This window comes from Arachis hypogaea, chromosome 12, assembly GCF_003086295.3.
Source record: "Arachis hypogaea cultivar Tifrunner chromosome 12, arahy.Tifrunner.gnm2.J5K5, whole genome shotgun sequence".
NCBI lineage: Eukaryota > Viridiplantae > Streptophyta > Magnoliopsida > Fabales > Fabaceae > Arachis > Arachis hypogaea.
In genome coordinates this window covers 109,653,361-109,675,030 of record NC_092047.1, presented here as the reverse complement: position 1 = coordinate 109,675,030, position 21,670 = coordinate 109,653,361, and the positions used below count along the sequence as shown (strand labels likewise).

Here is a 21,670-nt window from a genome sequence, read left to right as displayed (position 1 = left end):
ATTGTCAGTGATAACATGTTGTGGTATACCAAATTTGCATATAATATGTTTCTAAACGAAAGAAATTATTTGTTGGGATGTGATTTTGGCTTGTTGTTGTGCCTCAATCCATTTAGAGAAATAGTCAATAGCTACAACTAAAAATTTGATCTGACTTAGTGCAATGGAGAATGGACCGAGAATCTCGGCTGGTACATATATTATGGGAGCATGTTTTTGACAATTTGTGTAAATTTTTACCTTTTGATGATAATCTTTTTATAAGCTCGGCCAAAAGAAACCGGCACAAAAAATTTTGGAAGATAGACTCCGAGCTCCCACGTGTGTACCACAGATACTTTCATGGGCCTTAGCTAAGGCGAGATTTACTTCCGACCGATTTAAACATTTCAAGAGTGGACTAGTATAACCTCTTCTATACAAGTTACCATTTAATAATGTAAATAAAGAAGCTTGTCATTGGAATTTTTTCAAATCATTAATTTCAGGTGAAATATTTCCAGTTTTGAGATATTGGATATAAGGTCATCGCCAATCATGATACTGGGTGATTCTAAGAATATCAGTAAAATTGATGCTTGGTGTAACCAAAATAGATTATAGAAGAGTTGAAGTGTGTGATTGTGTACTAGCGAGTTTGGACAGAATGTCAGCTCGGTTTGTTCCCTTGGGATATGATAAATTTCAAATTTCGAAAAAGAAGAGATAAGAGATTTGACAATGTCTAAATATTTTGTTAAAAGAGGGTATTTGACCTGAAATGATTGACTTACTTGTTGTACTACTAATAAAGAGTCACAATGCATCTTTATTTCAGGAGTATTCAGTTATATTGCTAACCTTAAACCGGCAATGAGTGCTTCACATTCGGCCTGATTGTTGCTTGCCTTGAAGGAAAAACATAGAGAATGTTCTAAAATAATTCTATTACCATCTTTAAGGAGAATTCCAGCTCCACACCCTTGTGAATTAGAGGCACCATCCACATAAAGCGTCCATTCTACTAGCAGATCATCGGAATTGGGAGCTGTAAATTCGACGAAAAAATCTGCTAGGTATTGTGATTTGATGGATCCTCGGCTTTGGTATCTGATGTCAAACTCAGATAGTTCGATAGACTATTTTCTTAATTGTCCAGCTAATTCTGGTTTTGTTAGTACTTCTCGTAGTGGCTGCTCAGTCCGAACATTAATAATATGAATTTGGAAATAAGGTTGAAGGTGCCTAGCTGAGAATACCAATGCCAGAGCGAGTTTTTCTATCTTCGGATAACGAAACTTGGCATTTTACAGTGATTTGCTAACAAAGTAAACAGGCTTTTGTACCTTGTTCCTTTTTGTAACAAGAACAGAATTAACAGCCCAATCAATAATGGATAAATAAAGATAAAGTTTCTCCCCATATTCAAGCTTTTGCAAAATCAAAAGTTTTGAAAGAATAGTTCTGAGATTTGAAAAAGCAGTTTCACAATCATTATCCAAATTAAAATTATTTTCTTTTTGAGCTTTTGAAAAAAGCAAGAAGACTTAGAAGCTAAATAAGGCAAAATCTTAATAAGGCAACAAGTCTCCCTGTTAATCGTTGGACCTCCTTTATTGTTTGAGGACTCTTCATTTCTAACACAACTCGACATTTGTCAGGATTTGCCTCTATACCTCGGCTTGTAAGCAAAAAACCGAAAAATTTACATCCTTGGACACCAAAGGCACATTTTTTTGGGTTTAGTCACATGTTGTATTTTTTGATTTGGGCGAAAATATCCACAAGGTCATCTACGTGAGACTTGACGATCTTGATTTTTACTACCATGTCATCAACATAGACCTCCATGTTCCGACTAATTTGTTTAGCGAACATCTTATCCATAAGTCGTTGGTAAGTATTCCCTACATTTTTAAGGCCAAAAGGCATACTTTATAGCAAAAATTACCATATTCAGTTATGAAGTCAGTTTTATCTTGATCTGAAGGATGCATCAAGATCAAGTTATAAACAGAGTATGCATCCATAAAACTTATAGTGCCAAAGTCATATGAATTATCAACTAAAGCATCAATAAATGGTAAGGGATATGTATCTTTGGGACATGTTTTGTTTAAATCATTGAAGTCAACACATGTGCCATTTACCATTATGCTTTTTCACCATGACAACATTAGCTAACCAGGTTGTGAACCTAATTTCTCGAATGAAGTTGGCATCAATGAGCTTTTTAGTTTCCTCCAAGGATGCTTGTCTTTTCTCTATGCCAAGGTTATGTTTCTTCTGTGCTATAAGTCTGACTGATGAGTTTAATGATAGCTTGTGAAATATGATAGAAAGGTCAATAATGGGCATGTTGGTGGGGATCCAAGCAAATAGGTCGACATTTTGTTGAAAAAATGGGTTGACCTTATCTTTCTCGTCTTCTTGCAAAGCCAAACCTACAAAAGTGAACTTTTGGATTGTTAGTTAAAGAAATTTTTTGTAACTCCTCTATTGGGGTAGGTCGGTCTTGAAGCTCATCTCTTAGGTCTAACTCGGCTAATAATGGGAGTTCGAGCAAGTTGTGGACGATATTTATTTGCGCACCTATAGCACGATTGGCAACAGGAAATTTTAGACTAATATTATAGCAATGCCGAGATTCATCGTGACCACTGTGAATTGTTACAATAAGGTTGTCTTGCACATGAAACTTAACATAGAGATGAATTGTTGATACTATAGCACCGAACTTATTCAAAAAAGGCTAGTCAAGGATTAAGTTATAAGGACCGAAACAATCAACCACAAGGTATTGAATATCTAAAGTTTTGGTTAGAGGATTCTCACCAAGTGTGGTCTGTAACCACAAAGATCCCAAGATAGGTACTCATTTACCTGAAAATCCTACTAATGGAGATCTAATAGCACTTTGGGCACTATTAAATCCCCTAGTTTAATGGAGATAACGACTGGGTCATCTAAGTTGATCTAATTTGAATAGAAGTTGAATGGTTGGAATGTTATTTCTGGGAAGTTTGGGCAGAGGTTGTGGATTGTTAACGGCGTCTTCAACGGCGAGCATAGCTTGGTAGGTGCATTTACGGGCCGAGCTTGTAGTTTTGCCGCTAGCAAAGCTCCCAAATATACAATTAATGGCACCTCAGGGTTGATTGGGTTGAGCATGAGTTGCTTTGTCCTTGTCACGAGAAGATTGTCCCGCAGAAGGTTGGTCAATTGAATGTGTTGTACGCTTTTAAATGTGGCTGTCGATGTATTTATCCAAATGTCCTTGCTGAGCTAGTTGCTCTAGCAAGTCTTTGGCTACAATACACTCATAGGTAGTATGTCCATGTTTTTTATGAAAGACACTATACTTTGACTTGTCCACATTCTTCAAACTTTGGTAATTTTCAGCCTTTTGAGAAGGTTTGATTAGCTTTACGTTCAGTGTTTCTTTGATTATTTCCTCCCTTTTGGTGTTGAATTGGGTATAAGAATCGTAACGCGGTGTTAACTAGAAAGGTTTCTTATTGTCTCAAGCTTTGTCGTCATCTTTATTGGTTTGGCTTTTTTCGGACCTCCGAGCTTGGCGTAGCTCTTCAATCTCTATTTGACCCTTGACTTTCTCGCGAAACTTGGCCAAGGTTTTGGGTTTGGCTATTGTGATGGCCTCTTGAAATTTTTCTGGACAGAATCCACTCTTTATAGCATGTAGGTGCACCTCTGGATGGAGGTTTGGGATACTCATTGCTACTTTGGTGAAGGAGTAACATACTTCCTTAGGATTTTATATTGTCCTTGCTTGATAGTGTTTAGATAATTGGAGTCGTATAAATATATGAAAGATATAGCAAACTGATCTTCAAATAGCTTGGCGAGCTCCTGAAAGTGTGAAATAGAATTTGCAGGCAAAGATGAAAACCAATCAAGTGCAAGACCGTCGAAAAAAATAAGAAAAAACGACATAAGATAGAATCAAAAGCACCATTTACTATAATCATGAAATGAAATTTTTTAATGTATTTTTTCAAATCACCCATGCCATTGTAAAGAGTCAGAGTTATTGGTAAGGCAGTTTAAAATTCATGACATATGCCATGAATGGTCCAACTGCGTTGTCTAATTCGTCGTCTTCATTGGTTTGTTAATCTCCTTTTAGTAGTTGAGTTTCAGAGACATGCGTTGGAGTAGAATTTCCTTTCTCGTCATCTATTTGTTCATTGTAATAATCATTATGAGCAACCCGAGTATTGGTTAACTTGGTTATCTGATTTGTCATTCTTTGGGTTTCTTTTGTCATGCGCTGATTAGCCTGTTGTAAATCTGTTACCATCCGAAGGAGCTCGGATGGTATGGGAGGGGGTAGATCAGTTATAGGCAGATCTGAAAATTTTGGGACCTAAAGAAAAAATGGTTTTGGTTTCTAGGCCCCACGATGGGCGCCAATTGTTCTTGTGAAAGTTGGTCGTGGTATAGCTCGTCCACTGACAAATAACTGCAAGCCTTCCGTCAAGATGAGTTATACTTCGATAGTAGAAGAACAAGGGGGTGGACATCTACAAAAGGCACTCAGACATTCAAGTTAGTGAGTGAATAATGTACTTTGTAAATTGCAATGCCCTTAAATAATTTTCTTACCTTCCTTTTATATTTAAAATGAGGTATATTTGGTTATATTTTCCGAGTATCTCACTTAAATGAGGAATAATAGCATTTTAGAATATTATGATACATGTTGATATTTTAATAACTGAACTATTATGTTTGTAATTGAATTATATATAACGTTTTAATCGAGTTATAATGATCACATCAACAATAAATTCGGCCTACTTTCTAGCATTGCTTTTACATATAATTTGGTAACAAAATTTACAATAATAATGATAAAATATAGTGTACTACTTGTATTAGAGAAATATTAAAGGTCTAACATAATTTATTAATTTTAGCCATCCATTAACTATTAATATTTAAAAATATAAATTAAAAATATGTTATTAAATTATTAGACTAAAAAAAATTAAATTAATAACTAAAAATAATAAATTTTACTAGCCTTTAACATTTCTCCTTCTATAAATCTCAACTATGTATTTGCCCTAGATCCACTACTCATCTTGCATCTACATTATGATTTGTTTGAAGTTAATTGATCTTGTTCCAAAAGAGGAAAATAATAAAGCAAGTAAAGCATTTTGTTCACCTTGAAAATAATAGAGTAGCAAACCCTAGAGTTCTAGTTTAATTTTGTAAGAGTAGGTTATAAATTAAATGTGTTAACAAATAGGCGTGTATGTAATCCGTGTATGTATGCCATTCATATATATATATATATATATATATATATATATATCTCGTCAAAATAATATAATTTATATTAACATCATGTAAATTAAAAGAGAAAGATAACTGAATTGTGAGATAAATATTCTATAGTGACTAGAACTTTAGTGTTAAAAATAAAGCATTAAATAATATATGCTCCAAACATGCAATGTGATGTGCAAAGCTAAGGCAAATAGATAGAACTCAAAGGTAATTAAATTAAATAAAACTAAATTAAATTAATTAAGCTCAAAACACCATGCGAGCATCCAAGGCAAATAGGGATAGCAAAAGTAACGAAAAGAGAAAGAAAAGCCAAAAGTTATATCTGAGGTGGAAATGTGGCTGGTGAGATGGTAGATGCATGAGATTATTACATGGTTGTGCGTGTTTAAAAAAAGTAGGTTTTTTTTTTTTTTAATTTTTTTCTTGCCATCAGACAATCTTTTACCTCTCCATCTTTTCTTTCCCAACTTTTGAAGATGCTTGCCCACCATATCTCATCCAACTCTTTTTCAAAAGTTTCCTTCAATATCTTGGGTCGAGAAATTTTTGTTGTTGTTTGATAAAAGTTTATCATCTAATTTTTTTTAGATTCATTATAAATAATATAAAAGTCGGTTCCACTTGCTTCATTAATCAATAATCTCATATACTAATAAAAACCTAAGAAAAGTAGTTGGGATAATAATGCCAATTTCGAGAAAATGGTAAACATATATTTTAAATGGCATGTACATGTCTGCAGAAAGATTGTAGAAGTATTGGTTAAAAAAATTGATGGATAAGATAAAAGCTAGCATTATTACTTTTATAAAATTACTTATTTTAAAGTTTAAATTTTTAATTACAAGTACGTAAGTGACTTATATATCTTATATTTTGAACTTCAAACTTTAATTTTGCATTTTTTTTTAGTTTTTTGAGGAAATTTTATTTTTAGGAGTAACGTTAATAAAATTTTATAGTTTTATTTAGTTATCGAAATTTTAATATTATATTAAAAAATAACTTATTTAAAAAAAATTGAGTATATTTTTTAGTAGAAATACATAAATAATATACATCTGATAATTAATAAAATAACAGTAATATATATTGTTTAATTTATGTAATCTAACTTTTAATCAACTTTTTTAAATTAAAAAAATTGTGGGAGATTTTTTTTACTTCCTAGTAGGAGTGTTTCTAAAAATTCAATCACGTGTCTTTATTTTTATACAGGATCAAAGTATTGGTTTTTCACGGTATCTTCCAGTCCGATAGGTCAAGAATTAATCCGTCGCAGTACTGAATTTTATTTAAGGGTTTGCTGCCAGCCAATAGGTTACTGCATGCACAAGGCGGAATTCAAATTCTCAACACTTACTTAAGCGAATTAGTGAGCCAACCACTAGACCAACCCAACTTGGTTAATTTTATTATTGTTATATATCATACACTAATGATTTTTTTTTCTTTTTATATATGAGTGTAGCTAATTGCATAATATACTTGCTGTATCCATATAAAAACATGTTCTATTTTATTTTTATTGCTTTATCTCACTTATTTTTCTTAGTCAGCTTAGAAACAACGCATTCATAGCATTCCACATATTTTTTTCTTTTATTCCAAAAAAAACAAAAACAAAAAAAAAAGAAAGGGAAAGAAAAGTAAGCACTCATATGATTATCAAAGGTCACATATTGATATTGTAGGTCCTCCAATAGAACAAAAACCCTTTCTAGTTGGTCTCACTCTCACACACTTAATTGATGACTCCGCATATTGATTTGCATGAAATAATGAGTTGTCTACCCTAAAATTTAGGAATTTTCTTCTTTTCTTATTCTTTCTTCAATCTTCTTCTTTTCTTATCATCACATCCTTTTTTCTGTTTACATTTTCTTTTTCGTGTTTTGATGTGGAAATCAGATTTGGGTCAACGCACCATCAACTCAATTGTCTTTTTCATTTAACATTTTTTTTCTTTATTTATCATGGTTGAGTTCCTTTTAAATGGTTCCAAGGCGGTTTTCTTTATCCTTGGTCAATGATCTCATAATAATTGATGAAAACATTATCTGCTTCCATTCCTTCCATTATTCTTATCTACTACTACATAAGCACATAAATACATAAATATTTTCCCTATTTTCTTTTCGGGAGTTTAACTATATTTGACAATAGAACCTTTTTATTAGTTAAAGTAATTCCGTTTTTTTAATTTTTAGAGTAAATATTCATTTTAGTCTCTAACCATTTATCCAAAAAAACAAGACACTCTAAAAATTGAATATTATCATTTTTGGCCTTATTTAGTGTATTGTATGCTTGAAAAATCTGTGCTTAATCTATAAGAAATAGGTTAGGATATCACATTTTGGGATTGTTTGATGAACCTATTTTGTGAAAAAATGTGTAAGTTTATGTGAAATATGTATATTTATTTTCACATGATAAAAATTATAAATATTTATTTTCTTACTTTACCAATATCATCATTTTAAGAATCTTATACTACACTTGTTTAAAAATTTGAAAAAATGCTCAAGGATTATCATAATTTATCATTTTGGTAATTATTTTTAATCATCAACCCAATTTCGTTAGTCTAGTAATCTAACAACATATTTTTAACCTACGTTTTTAAACATTAATGATTAACTGTTGGTCAAAAATAATAAATTCTGTTGACTTTATAACATTCCTCTAAAAATTTTAAATACACGTAATTGTGTTTAGAAAAAATAAAAAACTTTTTGTCATGCTCAAGACCTAATTTGATTTGAGCAGAATTGACATTTTGGTAGAAGCGAGAATAACATGTAGTTTTGACTAAGTTAGGCTTGCAAAGTTGCAATAGCACTAGAGTTGCTTAGATCGAGCCAAAATTTTTTTATTTTTATTTTTATTTTATGTATTGAACAAAGGCTAGTACACAAAAAGATTATAAAGCCCTAAGGCTGCGTTTGTTTCCGAGAACAGGACAGGACAAGACACTGAGAATAGGACATGACAAGATATTGAGATAGCGTTTGTTTTGAGGTACTGAGATAGAAACTACAAGAATGAGATTCAGTACTTCCAAAAAGTGGGGACAGAGGGGACTAAAATTTTTAGAGATGGAAACTAAAACTTTAATAACATTTTATATCTAAAATACCTTCATTTCAATTAATTAAATCCAATTTTACTCTTTGTACAAATTAAATTAGAATTTCATTCTTGTTTCAATTTCTGTTTTCACTTTGCACCAAACAAAATACTAAAATTTATTTCAATTTCTGTCTCTTAGTCTCTCTCAATTTCAATCTTTCTGTCTTTGTCTCTCCACCAAATGCTACCTCAATTGATGATACTTCTAAGTTGTAACTAAAATGATAATCAACAAGAGCACAACTGCACAAGTATGAATTATTAGTCTTCAATCCTGGTACCATATCTTTTGCCACTAACCTTCTAGCAGATCTATTGTTACCGGTTTCAATTCTATTCGATGGCCACTCCTTTTAAATTATTTAACAACCACCCCAAAATACTTAATTACACAAACACCACAAATGTTGGGTGTTGGTACAAAACCCATTCAACTTAATAGATTGAGAAAACAAAGGCAACTGAAAAGCAGAAGTTCTCCAATGGACACAAAATTTAAGCAAATTTTTACAATCCAATAAACCAATAATCGACCAGCACTTCTCACCTCACACCACCATGAAGTTCCAGCAATATCTAATGTAAGACCCTCTTATTTACGAGTAATAAATCCTTTCAATTTGGATTTGATAAAAAACACAAAAAACACAAAAAATTAACGTTTTTTCATAGTAATTTTAATCTTTTTTTTTTTAAATGTTTATCTACTCATTTCTCCTTACTTACACTTAAAATCTCACTTCCATTCTAAACATATAATATCCATTTTTTTCTTATGAATTTTAACAAAGTTATCATTAATTTTAGATATTCTATTTTATTTTTGGATGTTCTTTTAGTATGTGAGTTAGAATATTTATTTGGACACTAATGTATATAATTAAAAAATAAAATTTAAAAAGAAATTAGCTTATATTAATATATAGAATAAATTACTATATGTACTATAAAAGATATAAATTTTGATATATATATATCCATCAAATAAGAAAATAACTATTGTATCCATAAAAAATAGGTTTCGTGTGACAGAAATATTCAAACCCTAAAAAATTATTTAAAAACTATAAATTGTCTTTCTTTTTATCATTGCTATATACTATCATCCTCTCTCACTCATACTTTCTCTCTCTCTTTGTAAATCTTTTTTCAACTCTCCTGTGAGTGTCTCAATTTCAAAAACTCAATTTCAAAGCCAAACCATGAATTAGCAGCATCCTCAAATTCAATTTACCCGTTGCAAAAAACTCAGTTTCAATGCCAAACCATGAATTAGCAGTATCCTCAAATTCGCTTTACTCATTGCAGCCACCACAAGAACCATTGTGACCATAGTAGCAACATCAGGAACCAAACCTTAATCACCACCACCATTCAACAAAAACCCCTTAAACAGATCACAAATCTCACCAAAAACCCATTTTCCGAGCACACAAGCATAATCGAGTTTCACGAAACCAAATTTCTTCGAGACATTTTCTCAAACACCTTAAACTTGCTCTTCACAAACCCACACTTACCATACATAGTAATAAGTACATTTCTCGCAAAAAAATCAGAGCACAGTCCCAGCTTTAAAGTAAGCACATAAATTAAAGTGCTTCCCCGAACTCCACCTCCATGAGCTCAGCGTAGGCCTTGACAGCACACGGCAGCGTGAAATTGTCCAGAAAAAGTCTTGCCACGGAGACTAATTCAACGAAGAACAAAATGGCGTTACGGTAAAGTGCATAGCTACTGAGAAGCGCGTTGTAGAGAAATCTGCTCTTATTGAAAAAATTGTGAAACACTAAATGTGATTCGGAGGGTGAGACACATGCGTGGCATACATGATGATTAAGTGGGTGGTGAGAAGCTTGACAATATCTGAAGGAAAAAGGAAGCGAATGAAAGGGTAGGAAAAAAGAAGGAAGGAGAAAGGGAGGGGATCGTCGGCGGGGCACTCACGAGAGAGTTGGAAGAAGATTTAGAAAGAGAAAGAAAGAAAGAGTGTGAGAGAGGATGATGGTCGCAGTGGAAAGGTGGATAATTTGGAATTTTTGAATAGTTTTTTAGGATTTGGATATTTCTGTCATACGGAACTCAATTTTTATGAGTATAATAATGGTCATTTTTTTATTTGATGGATACATTTATCAGCGTCTGTATCTCTCATGAGTTATGAATACATATAATAATTCATTCTAATATATAAATAGTTGATTCTTTTAACTTTGGACTCATTCTTACATAACATGGGAAAAAAGAGTATAAATGCATGAACTTAAGGTACAAGGCTACAAGCAAGACCACATTGTACCGTAGAATGCCACATACATTGATATATGGAAATTATTTTTAAAAAGAGTTTCTACTTATTAATTAATGACAAAGAACAAGAAACAAACAATGTCAAAGCAAGAAATAATAACAATAATAATATGCTATTTTTTAAAATCACGTTTGTGTATATGCAATGATACTTGAAGCCAAAGTTTGTGTATGTTCATGTTTAGAAATGCAATAATTGATGACAACTATTGTGCACTGGTTTTCTTTCAAGTCCTTTGGGTAATGCAATCCACACATGCAAAACACATCAAGAAGTTGACAATGTCCCTAGCTATATCAGAATGACCCAAAATGTATCGTCTTTTGCGGGATATTTAAGGGCCTAATATACTCCTTTATTTGTCTCTGAAACTTCCATTGTGTCTCATAATAAAGAGTGCATGATGTCCTCATGTTTTATTTTATTTTATTCTTACATAGTCCTTTTTTTTTATGAATTTAATATCATCAGTCAACCTACTAAAATCGAAGCATATTACAAAGTTTAATACAAATTTATATAAATACTTATAAATTACCTACAAATGAGCTCTTAATACAAAAGTAGAAAAAGACTCATATTTATATTCAATAATGCTTAAGTATACATAGAAAAATCAACTATTAGGCCACTACTTATAGAAATATGTATTTAGTATTTTATAATTTTTTATTATAAACTTTAAACAAATTTGATTATTATACTATGATAGATTTAATTATTCTATAATTGATTATTTAGTTAAAATTAAAGAATATGTATAAATATATTCAAATAATAATAGCTAACATAGTGATCGATTGATTTTAATATATATGAACATTTTTTTTTATTTTCATTCTAATTTTTATTTGCTATTGTGATCTACTTTTGAAGTCAAATTAAATATGGTGAGGAAGTTTGTCATAAACATCTATTCGCATTGAATTTAGGGACACAGGAAAAAAAACATGGTTCAGGCTTTATTGAAAGGTTTAATTATTTTTAGTTTTACCGATGAATCTATGTTTCGACCCAATTAATATTGGGACGCTTAATTTGTTGGTTAGCATATTAGAATTTGTTAGGAAAATAAATAAAAATATTGATTATTGAGTTATTGTATTGAATATAAAAATTAATCATCCCGAATAAATAAAATATTTTATATTTATATTCCAAACAAACTTTAATAATATGCTAACTAATTAATTAAACGGTTTAGGGTTGACTTTTTTTATATAAAAAATATATTAGTATTTTTATTAAAAATAAAATTATTTAGTGTAATTATAAGTGGATGGATTTTGTAGGTAAAAAGTCAACACATAGCAATACCTGCATGTTGAACACATTGCAACATCTTGATTAACACGTAAAAATCGCGTTGAATAATTTTCATAATATTATAATATATTTCAAATATTAATATTCAACTAAAATATCATCTTCATTTCTATATTAAAAAAAACTTCCGGCAGTTTAGTCATATTGGATTTAGATCCTCTAAAGTTTGAATTTTACTTCAGAGAATAAAGTTTGGATCCTCTACCATTGAATGATTTCTCTTTCATATTTATTATTGGTCCACCTATTAAATAAATAGTGAGAGATCACACTTTACTCTTTAAAGTGAATTTCAAACTTTAGAAGATCCAAATCCTAGTATATTAGTTGGTTCATAACGACGCAAGTGTCGTATTGATTGAAGTCATTATCATAACCACCAAATTATGGAACAGGGTAGGGTCAATATTAAAAGTTAGGAACACGATTTAGTCAAATAAAACATAAAATCTTATACAAACATTTTGATTTATAAAAGCGGGATAATTTGCACATACATATCTTTTTACATGGTAATATTAGATATGGTATGTCGTTAAGCTAAATTAACGAAAAAAAACCAAAAAGAATACAAGACATGGAATTTTCTTAAAATACAAAGGGTGAAGCTTCAAACTATATATAGTATAGTTCTCGAAAGACTTATTATGATGGGACATCAATTTTGTCCTCAAAACGTTAAATTTTGTTTGGTATTAATCCAGACGTCAACCTTCTGATGCAAGAAAACGATGAGGTATGATATGCTACATTATTTACTACTCAAAGGTCAAAACAGCATGATTTCATTTCACCCTTAAATATTTATTTTATCATGCACCATTTTATTATATTTTATGTTGTTGTTTTACTTTTTTTTTTTTTTTTTAGTAGACTCGCCACTCAAGTAAAAAGTTTGGAATACATTCTACAAAAATTTGGATTCGAGTCTTCTTAGAATAACTTACTCAATCTATAAGTAGTAGATTGACTAATATTGAATCTTCCTAAACTTTGGTTTATATTAAACAGAAGAGTTGATTTAATTTTAAAATTTAATTTGAAATGATGTAAGACTAAAATTTTAACATTTGGATTTTTAATATTTTTTATTTTATTCCATTTTTTCCCTTAACAAGCATTCAGAGAATGGGAGCAAAGAAGTTTGCCGTGTAAAAAAAAAAAAAGAGGAGATTCAGGAGTCAGGAGTGAATTCTTTGTTTTTTTTTTTTTCTTACAATATCTCTTAACACAATAGATTAAAGACTAATTCATTGCAGGTTGAAGTTTTATTTAAAGGTTTGCTACATTGGTTGTTGCATGCACAAAAAAAATTTCGAACTCTCAACACTTGTTTTAAATCAATTAAAATTGATTTTTTTATGGGTATAGATTACATGAGTGTTTTGGGCCTTAAAAAAAGTAATTTAAAATTCCGTAGTTGACATTTGTTAGGCCCAATAGGCCCAATTGTTGACCCAAATTAATGAGACCAAAACAAATGAGGGGGAAAATGACAGCGCTGATCCCACGTTACCCGCCGAAACTCCGAGTGTGTGGGTGTGGCGGCGTGGCGCTTCAATTCACGAACTCGTGGAAGTGGAATTGGGAAAAGCGTGAAATTTTCGATTAATTGGAGGGAAAAAGGAAAAATGTCAAGACGCGATGTACCTGATTCTGATCCAGATGACGATGGCTCAGCTTCAAGCTCCGGCGAGGAAGAGGAAGAGGCGGAAGAAACCACCGTTGCCGCGACCGCAAAGACGGTTTCGGAGTACGAGAAGCAGAGGCTATCGAGAATAGCGGAGAATAACGCAAAGCTGGAGGCACTAGGTCTGCATAAAATGGCGGCTTCCTTGTTGAAAAGAAAAGGGAAAGAGAAGCTCAAAGAAGAAGAACTAGATGATCATGATGATGATGATGATGAGTATATCCCCGATGATGATGCAGAAGAACCAGTATCAGATTCTTCGGACGATAAAGATGAAGAATTTGTGATCGGAAATGCTTCTGGATCGCGCAAAAGGAAGGTAATTCACTGAAAACCTTGTTATTTTAGGGTTTAACCTTTTCTGGTTGCTGTTGTTGAAATGGGGCAAAAATTGCAAAATTGAGTTACTTGTTTTGTTGTTGGTGTTGGTAGAATGTTCAATTTAAGATAAAGCTACCCAATTATGATGTTTATTACTGTCCTCATACCTATGCAACAGGTGAAGGACAAAGGTTTAAAAATGAAAGCTAAAGTGTCTGGGAAGAAGCATTGTAATAGGAATTCAGAGTACGTTGATGGTGATGATGAAGATGAAGCTTTGAGGCAGGTAATTTTGATGTTTAGATCATGTTTGTTTTTGTTTTGTTTGTTATATACATCCTAAACAATTTAGCCTACATGAGACACTTTGTTGATTCATCTCTCATTTGATTAGATTTCAATGGAGTCCACATTAGTTGGTTTAGCGTTTTCGATAAACGAGTGCAACAAACATTTCTCTAACTATATTATAGTTGTGGATAGGCAATTGCTCTTTCCCTGCAAGACAGTGGTGTAGAAGATTCCTCTTTCAAACATGTAGTGAAGAACATTACTAAGTCTGAGAAAAAGAGGAATATTCAAAATCAAGAGGATAAAGAAAGAAAGAAGAACAAGAAATCGGTTTGTATTGAGTCATTCGTTTATCTGTTCAGAAAATTCATCTCCTTTATAATTTTTTTAACTTGAATTATTGGAGTGATTCACTTACATATCTTTTAGTTAATATTTTGATTGTGACTACAGTTTGCTAGTAGACTGCAAATGACTGAAGATGAACTCATTGTACACTTCTTCCAGCTTGATGGTAATGTCTTCTACTGTTATCCATAAAAAAAAGGAACCATTTCTTTTTTTTCCTCATTAAGCTCTCAATTTTCCAATATAGTCTAAGAAGCCATTTTTAGCCCATCACAATTCTATATTATTAATGTTTATCGCATGAGCAATTTGCTCTAATGCTCTATGTTTTTGTATGCATTGATTGGCCTCTATAGTATATACCTTCTTCAAATGGTAAGTCTATATTTCTGTTTTAGGTATCACATATTTGACATTGATTAGGATGAGATTAAGCAATATCTTGCTTATGTAATTATTTTATTATGACTAGGTTCTAATCTTATGTGTAAATGAGAGTAGAAAGCTTTTTTCTTTGCTGTTTTTTAACTCATCACAAGGTGTTGGTGCTTGACAATGACAAGTGAAGTTGTGGCGTGCAGAAGCAGGAAAAGGAACTGTATCAATGAGAGATCTACAAAGAGCAGCCATAGCTCATGATTTCTCTTGGACTGACAAAGAATTGGTCGATATGATTCGTTGCTTTGATAGTGATGGAGATGGAAGGGTCAGTATTAAATAGCATTTTTCAATTGTTCTTGTGTTGGGAAAGTTACACTTGCCTCTAGAATTTCGGTTAAGTTCAATCCGATCCTTTATTTTAAATAAAATAGGCCTTGACCTCCTAAAGGAAGGTTTTTAGTTTTTGGGGAGGATTAATATGTATATGAACAAATAGAGGCAGGTCAAGATTAATTTCACCAAATCTCAAGGATGTAATTTAGCCGTTTGTTTTTGGTTGGACATCAAGAAGAACATCAATCACCATCTAGGCTCTAGAACTTGACCATTTTCAACTTGAATTTTGATATTGCTAAAATATTATAGAATGACATCTATTTTGACCATATGTAATTAACTACTTAAGAATGATTTGTTGTGCTGCAGATAACCCTTGACGATTTCCGGAAGATTGCTGTTCGATGCAACTTGATTAGAGAGTCTTAATTTTGTCATATAGCAATTCACAGATTACTGTATAAATTTGCCATCACTAGAGAGACTCTGAATGTATTGATTTCGTGCGGAGTCACACATAATGACGTTACTCTCCATCTAATAGCAATTGTCAGTGATGAAATTGACATATTTCAAATTCTATGTATTTGAAAATTATGTATATAGTTATCTAACTATATTAACTTTTAAATATTCTAATTTTGTTAACTTGACAGCTGTGGGTAAAGTAGCATCTAATTTGGTCTAGTCACTAGTGGCTAGTATATTAGTTTAGAATCACAATACCACTTGCTCATTTTTCTTTTTCCTTATTTTTGTGAAAACCAAAAATAGTATCACAGAAATGGCAAACCTAAATAAAATTCAATCATCTGTGCCACATAAGATTGTTATACAAATTTCCAAATTTCTTAAACCTGTCTACTGTCTAACCGTTGCTTTTGCCGATACAAGTACCTATGCCAGATCACAATCCCAAATTTCTAGTTGCAACACAACATTACATTAATTGGCGTTTTCTTCATTCATATCACACAATGTTCTTGGTGCTGGCAATAACATATAGTAGGTCATGTTCTCTTCAGTAGGAAACCCAAAATGATGCCAATAATGCCAACAAGCACTACATATATAAATGGGATACCACCACCACCTCTCTTTGCAGAACGCCTCAGAAGTTCCTGCAAATACAAGATTCCATACCAAACCATAGCTTTGCATTAAGCAATCATATAATTGTGATTAAATAGTTGCAATAATGAAAATATGATGCAATCATTAACTTTGGCACCAATTGTCTCAACTGTTTATATGTGCTATTGATAACTAAGCAATACAACTAAGACAGCAATCAGAATCCTTAATAGAAATTATAAAACCATGATGTTTCTGGATGAGATAAAGTAGTGGGGTTACCCATAAGATTAACTAAATGCACATCATTTTGGCATATATTTCCAAATCTCTAGAATTTTCCATGTAGATGAAGTAAGATGGTGTGAAAAGATAGAAGAATCAGTACTTGATTGGATGTTAACTATGAATACAATCAAGCATTAGCTGTTTTTGTCTACATGGCAGAATCTAATTTTTATAGTTTATAGAAAGTAACTCAATAACAGGCAAAGCATAGTGGGATAGGCGAAGGAGATAATTAAATTTAACGACCAAAATAATAAGTTTAGGGGAAAAGAGAACAAACAGTAACAGCACCTATAAACAACACAAATTGAATAGCATACTATTTCTTGTAATCTGAAGAGTAAGAATATCATTTTAGAAATTGAAAACTCATCAGGTTTCCTTTTGTTCATCTGTCTCCACTTTTCTTATCCCTTATCAAATAGAACCATAGACAAGATTTTGAGATATTCAGATACAATTGACTATGGACAGAACTTAGAAGAATAAGATGATATGAAATTTTCTATACTGTCAACTCAATATCTAATTCTTCGGACATGATCACTTGATTGTAAAATTTTCTTTCATATAGAGTGAGAAGGTCCAAAGTAATTAAATATAAATACCAAACTAAGTATATAACAATTTTCTGTGCAAAATTCTGTGCTCAGAGGATAACCATCAGTATACTCAACAAAGAAGTTCAACATAACTAGCGTAAGAACATGCATAAAAGAATTTTTTTTCTTCTAAATAAATTCTGTACCAATTCTTGCTGAAGTCTTTTATTTTGATCAATAATAGAATTCCTCTCCTCGGTGACCTTCGAAATAAGAGCCCTTGCCTGAAATAATAAGAAAGTCAAAAAAAGGAATCAAGCACCAATTTTTCCAAATTCGCAATGCCAAGCTTCTGGTACAGATAGTAGAGATAAGACGGCCATTACAACCTATAAGAAATGGAGTCTACTAGTACATTTGTTCGACTATTACAATAACTAATGTAACTAAAATGAAATGAAATGAATAAATAATCTTTCAAATTGTCGATTCCAGTGCGTTCAGGAATTACAGGCAAAGTCGCACAATGCGGCAAGCTAACCACGTGGCTCATAAACTGGTCCCTTAATTAGCATAACCCTTTAAAGAGAATAGTGATTAAATGGAGTTATGGTTGCTTGCATGTTTAGGTTGAGGTCAATTGCAAACAAAACACATTAGCTTTCCACAAATGTGCACCATATGGATTCTAATGTGAAGACTAAGGGAGAGAACAATGTATCCTTCTATATATCAAGGAACAGAAAGGTTTTATAGAGAGAGATATATGTCACCTCAATTGAACCATCCTGTTCGGCGTGCTCATTGAAAGCTTTTGAAGCCTACAATGCATGTTTATTGAAATAATCAATCAGGATGATAAAGTGAAGTTTTTTGTCAGAAAATATCATCTAATCCACCAATTACATACAGCTGTAAATTCAGGAACACTTGAATGCCCATTTTCTGAAATAGATGCTCGAGGCGAGGACTCTTCGTCCGAACCTTCTTGGACAGGGGACGGTGGTCGAGGAGGGGAAACATAAACAACCCTCAATTTGCACTCTTCTACATCATGGCCAGATTCTTTATTGAACTATACAAGCAGCAAACATGGATAACTACTAGGTTATTAAGGGCATATGAAAACTATCATACATTGTTTTATCAGATACATTTAACATATAGTTATTCTATAAGAATCACTTTCTTGTTTAGTTAAATGGATACCATTTCTGGAGTAATATCTTTTGGGGTTGCTCCGGATGGTGCAACTACGCTTTGAAGGAGAAACTTATCTTTGCATTGCATATCAGGTGGTGCCTCCTTTTGGGCTTGCATTGTCACTGAAATATAAAGACATGGAAAATCAATATGCAAAAAGGACCAGTTGGAAACTTGCACATAGGAGGAAAATTATATAAAGAATTGGATTAGTTTTGATAAAGTGATTAAGTGACAATTAAATTTTTTTATTGCGCTATCCAATCATGTATAGGCACATTATTAGAAGTGTTTGACAAACCTCACGCCTTGTTGATAATTGTCCTAAAATAGAAATATAAAAACATTGAGAGACACGACAAGAAAGTCTTTGACAAAATTGGCTCAATTTTCCATCCATGAAAAACCTGAAACAATTTTCCATCTTCAAAAACTTAGGACTAGGACAGTATTGTCTCTGTCTCCATTGTCTTATAGTCTTAATGTTTCTGTGTTTTCTATCTTGAGACACTTACCAAACACAGCTCAAAGATCATACTAAAGACAAGATATGATTGATTCATGGTACAAAACATATTTAAGCAAATGTATATCAAAATTCAAATTTTACCAAAGAAAAATGACTAACAAAGAAAATTGCCAATTATAAAAACCAACTGTCATCTGAGTTCAGGGAACACAGATTCTAACAAAAGATTGCTTGAGAGAGAGAGGGGTTAGAAAGAAACCTATAATATCACACGTAGTCCTTGGCAACACAATTCCAGTGTTAGGTCTTACACAGTACTTCTTTGGGTTTGTTGTCTTAACCTAAAAAACACAAATCAATTCCACCACAAATAAAAAATCACAAATCTCCATGACATACACAAAGCACAAAAATTGCACAAAACCCTAAAGAAAAACATAATTGACAAGAAAATGAAAAGAGAAATTCAAGTAAAAATTGGGAACCTTGAAAGCCACATAGTTATCTGTCTTGTTAGAGAGCTGCAAAGAGCAAGAGATCTGCTTCCTCAATTCAACTGTTCCAACAAAACCCCAGAAGCCAAAACCGCAAATTATAAGAAAATTAGAACACCCCAGATGCAAAATTCAAACTTATAAGTAAAAAGAAGAAAAGAAAAGAAATAAAAATCGAATTTTTCATTGAAAAGTAAACATTTTTTTAGCTTACAGGGGAACTGCAGCTCCTGGGGGTGTATGTGGAGAAGCTCGCCGGAACTCATGGCGGATGGGATCGGGGATGATCTCCGGAGAACAAGATCAGCGGCAGTTTCCGGCGAGTTAAAACGGTTGTTGCAGAGAGAGAGAGAGAGAGAGAGAGAGAGAGGAGCAAGTTGCAAAAGCAGCAAACGTGGGACAGTGTGGGTTTTTGTTGGTATGGTGTATGTGGAAAGGTTTACCAAAGATCAGCACCAAGGGTAGTTTTGTCTTTTCACTTGAATAATTGATTGATCTGACTAAGAAATTTTAAAATAATAAAAGAAGGAAACTTAGATCAAGTTTTCTTTTTCGTCTTTTCTTTTATTTATTTTTTAATGAGTTTAGTTTTTATACGTAAAAATTTTACATAAATAAATAATTATGTATTATTAAATAATTTAATTAAATAATCAACTACTAGAATAATGAATCAAATTTATAATAATAAATAATCAAATATATAACAAATGAATTAAATTTATTTATAATTAATTATTTTATGAATTATCAAATAAATATTTTTATACACCATGGCTAATTGAAATTATGATTGATAATTTATACCGTATAAAGACAAAATCAAACATAATATGTATAGATGTATAAAGAGTTGAAAATTTTTGACATTTGCAAAATGCAATCCATCATTAAGTCATTATTTGTATAGATAGATAGATAGATGTGCAGCTATTTAAAGGACATATTTGGCTTGTTTGGACATTAAAACAAAAATATAAATTTTTTTATAAAATTGTAAAAATAAAAGAAAATAAAAATTAAATATTATTAGTTTAGAATAAATTTTAGCGAGTAAATATATTAACATTTTTAATTTGAGATATATTTCCAATTTTAATATAAATTGCATTAATAACAAAATACTATATATTAAATTTAGAGTAAATGGTCAAATTAGTTCTGAAAGATCACTTATTTTTTAAATTAGTTTTTTAAAGAATTTTTTAATTAAATTAGTTGCCTATTAGTTTGTTGATGTAAAACTTTAAGTGACACCACAACACACATGACACACGCATTTAGTGATTCTAATTGGCAGTTAACATAATTAAGTTTATAAAATTAGATCAAATCAATCTTAAATTAAGGGATTCTAATATGCTTCAAGTTCTCTCCTCAATTAGGTTTTGATTTGATCTAATTTCATAAATTTATTATGCTAATAGTAGATTAACACCCCTATGTATATGTTGTAATATCATTTAACGTGACACATTAACAAATTTTGGCGCCGTTAATAAAAAAAAATGACAAAAGGACTAACGCGATTAATTTAAAATTTTTAAATGACGATTTTGATTTAAAAAAATTTAGAGACTAATTTAGAGAATGAATGATTTTTTAAGGACGAATTTAACTATTTATTTATTAAATTTAAAATAATATTATCAAAATGAAAATTTAAAGTGTTCATTCCAAAATTTTGTTTTACTTTAAAGTTTATTCTTTTAGAATAATTTAATGATATCGTAGCATGCAGAAATAATTTTTTTCATTACCATAGTCCATAGAGTTTAATTCTTATTGATTTCCAAAAAATTATTAGCATAAGATAAAATAAATAGAGAAAAATAATCTATATAAAATTATATAAATTTAGAAAAAAATCTTTTATAAAATTTTATATGACAAGACATGTAAGATATTTAATCATTTGTATATTTTTATCAATCAACTTAATTAATTTTTTGAATAAATAATTTTATGATATTTTTTTTTCAAGATTTTAGGGTATCTTAATTTTACGTGATATCTCAATTTTTGCATCCCTCACCCATCGTTACGTTGTATATAATGTATTCATATTTAGTATCTTAATTATAATTATATATATTGCACAACAAACCAACAAGCAAGAGAGGAATATATATATTGTATCATTGAAAACGAAAGGTGGAG

General features: G+C 31.3%; 2 protein-coding genes across 2 annotated transcripts; one reads left to right on the top strand and one right to left on the bottom strand.

The window, feature by feature from the left end:
* Positions 1-13,555: 13,555 nt before the first annotated feature.
* On the top strand, positions 13,556-16,088 carry LOC112728190 (uncharacterized). The gene is made up of 6 exons (XM_025778234.2): positions 13,556-14,082; positions 14,263-14,370; positions 14,568-14,705; positions 14,829-14,889; positions 15,305-15,429; positions 15,810-16,088. The coding sequence occupies exons 1-6, from the start codon at positions 13,705-13,707 to the stop codon at positions 15,867-15,869; spliced, it is 870 nt and encodes a 289-aa protein (XP_025634019.1). The 5' UTR covers positions 13,556-13,704; the 3' UTR covers positions 15,870-16,088.
* Positions 16,089-16,146: 58 nt separating this feature from the next.
* LOC112728191 (vesicle-associated protein 1-2) lies at positions 16,147-19,969 on the bottom strand. Its single transcript, XM_025778236.2, has 8 exons — positions 19,725-19,969; positions 19,502-19,572; positions 19,276-19,357; positions 18,554-18,669; positions 18,255-18,419; positions 18,118-18,165; positions 17,551-17,628; positions 16,147-16,561 (listed from the first exon to the last, which is right to left on the bottom strand). Exons 1-8 carry the CDS (start codon positions 19,774-19,776, stop codon positions 16,451-16,453), a joined length of 723 nt encoding a protein of 240 aa, XP_025634021.1. The 5' UTR covers positions 19,777-19,969; the 3' UTR covers positions 16,147-16,450.
* Positions 19,970-21,670: the final 1,701 nt, after the last annotated feature.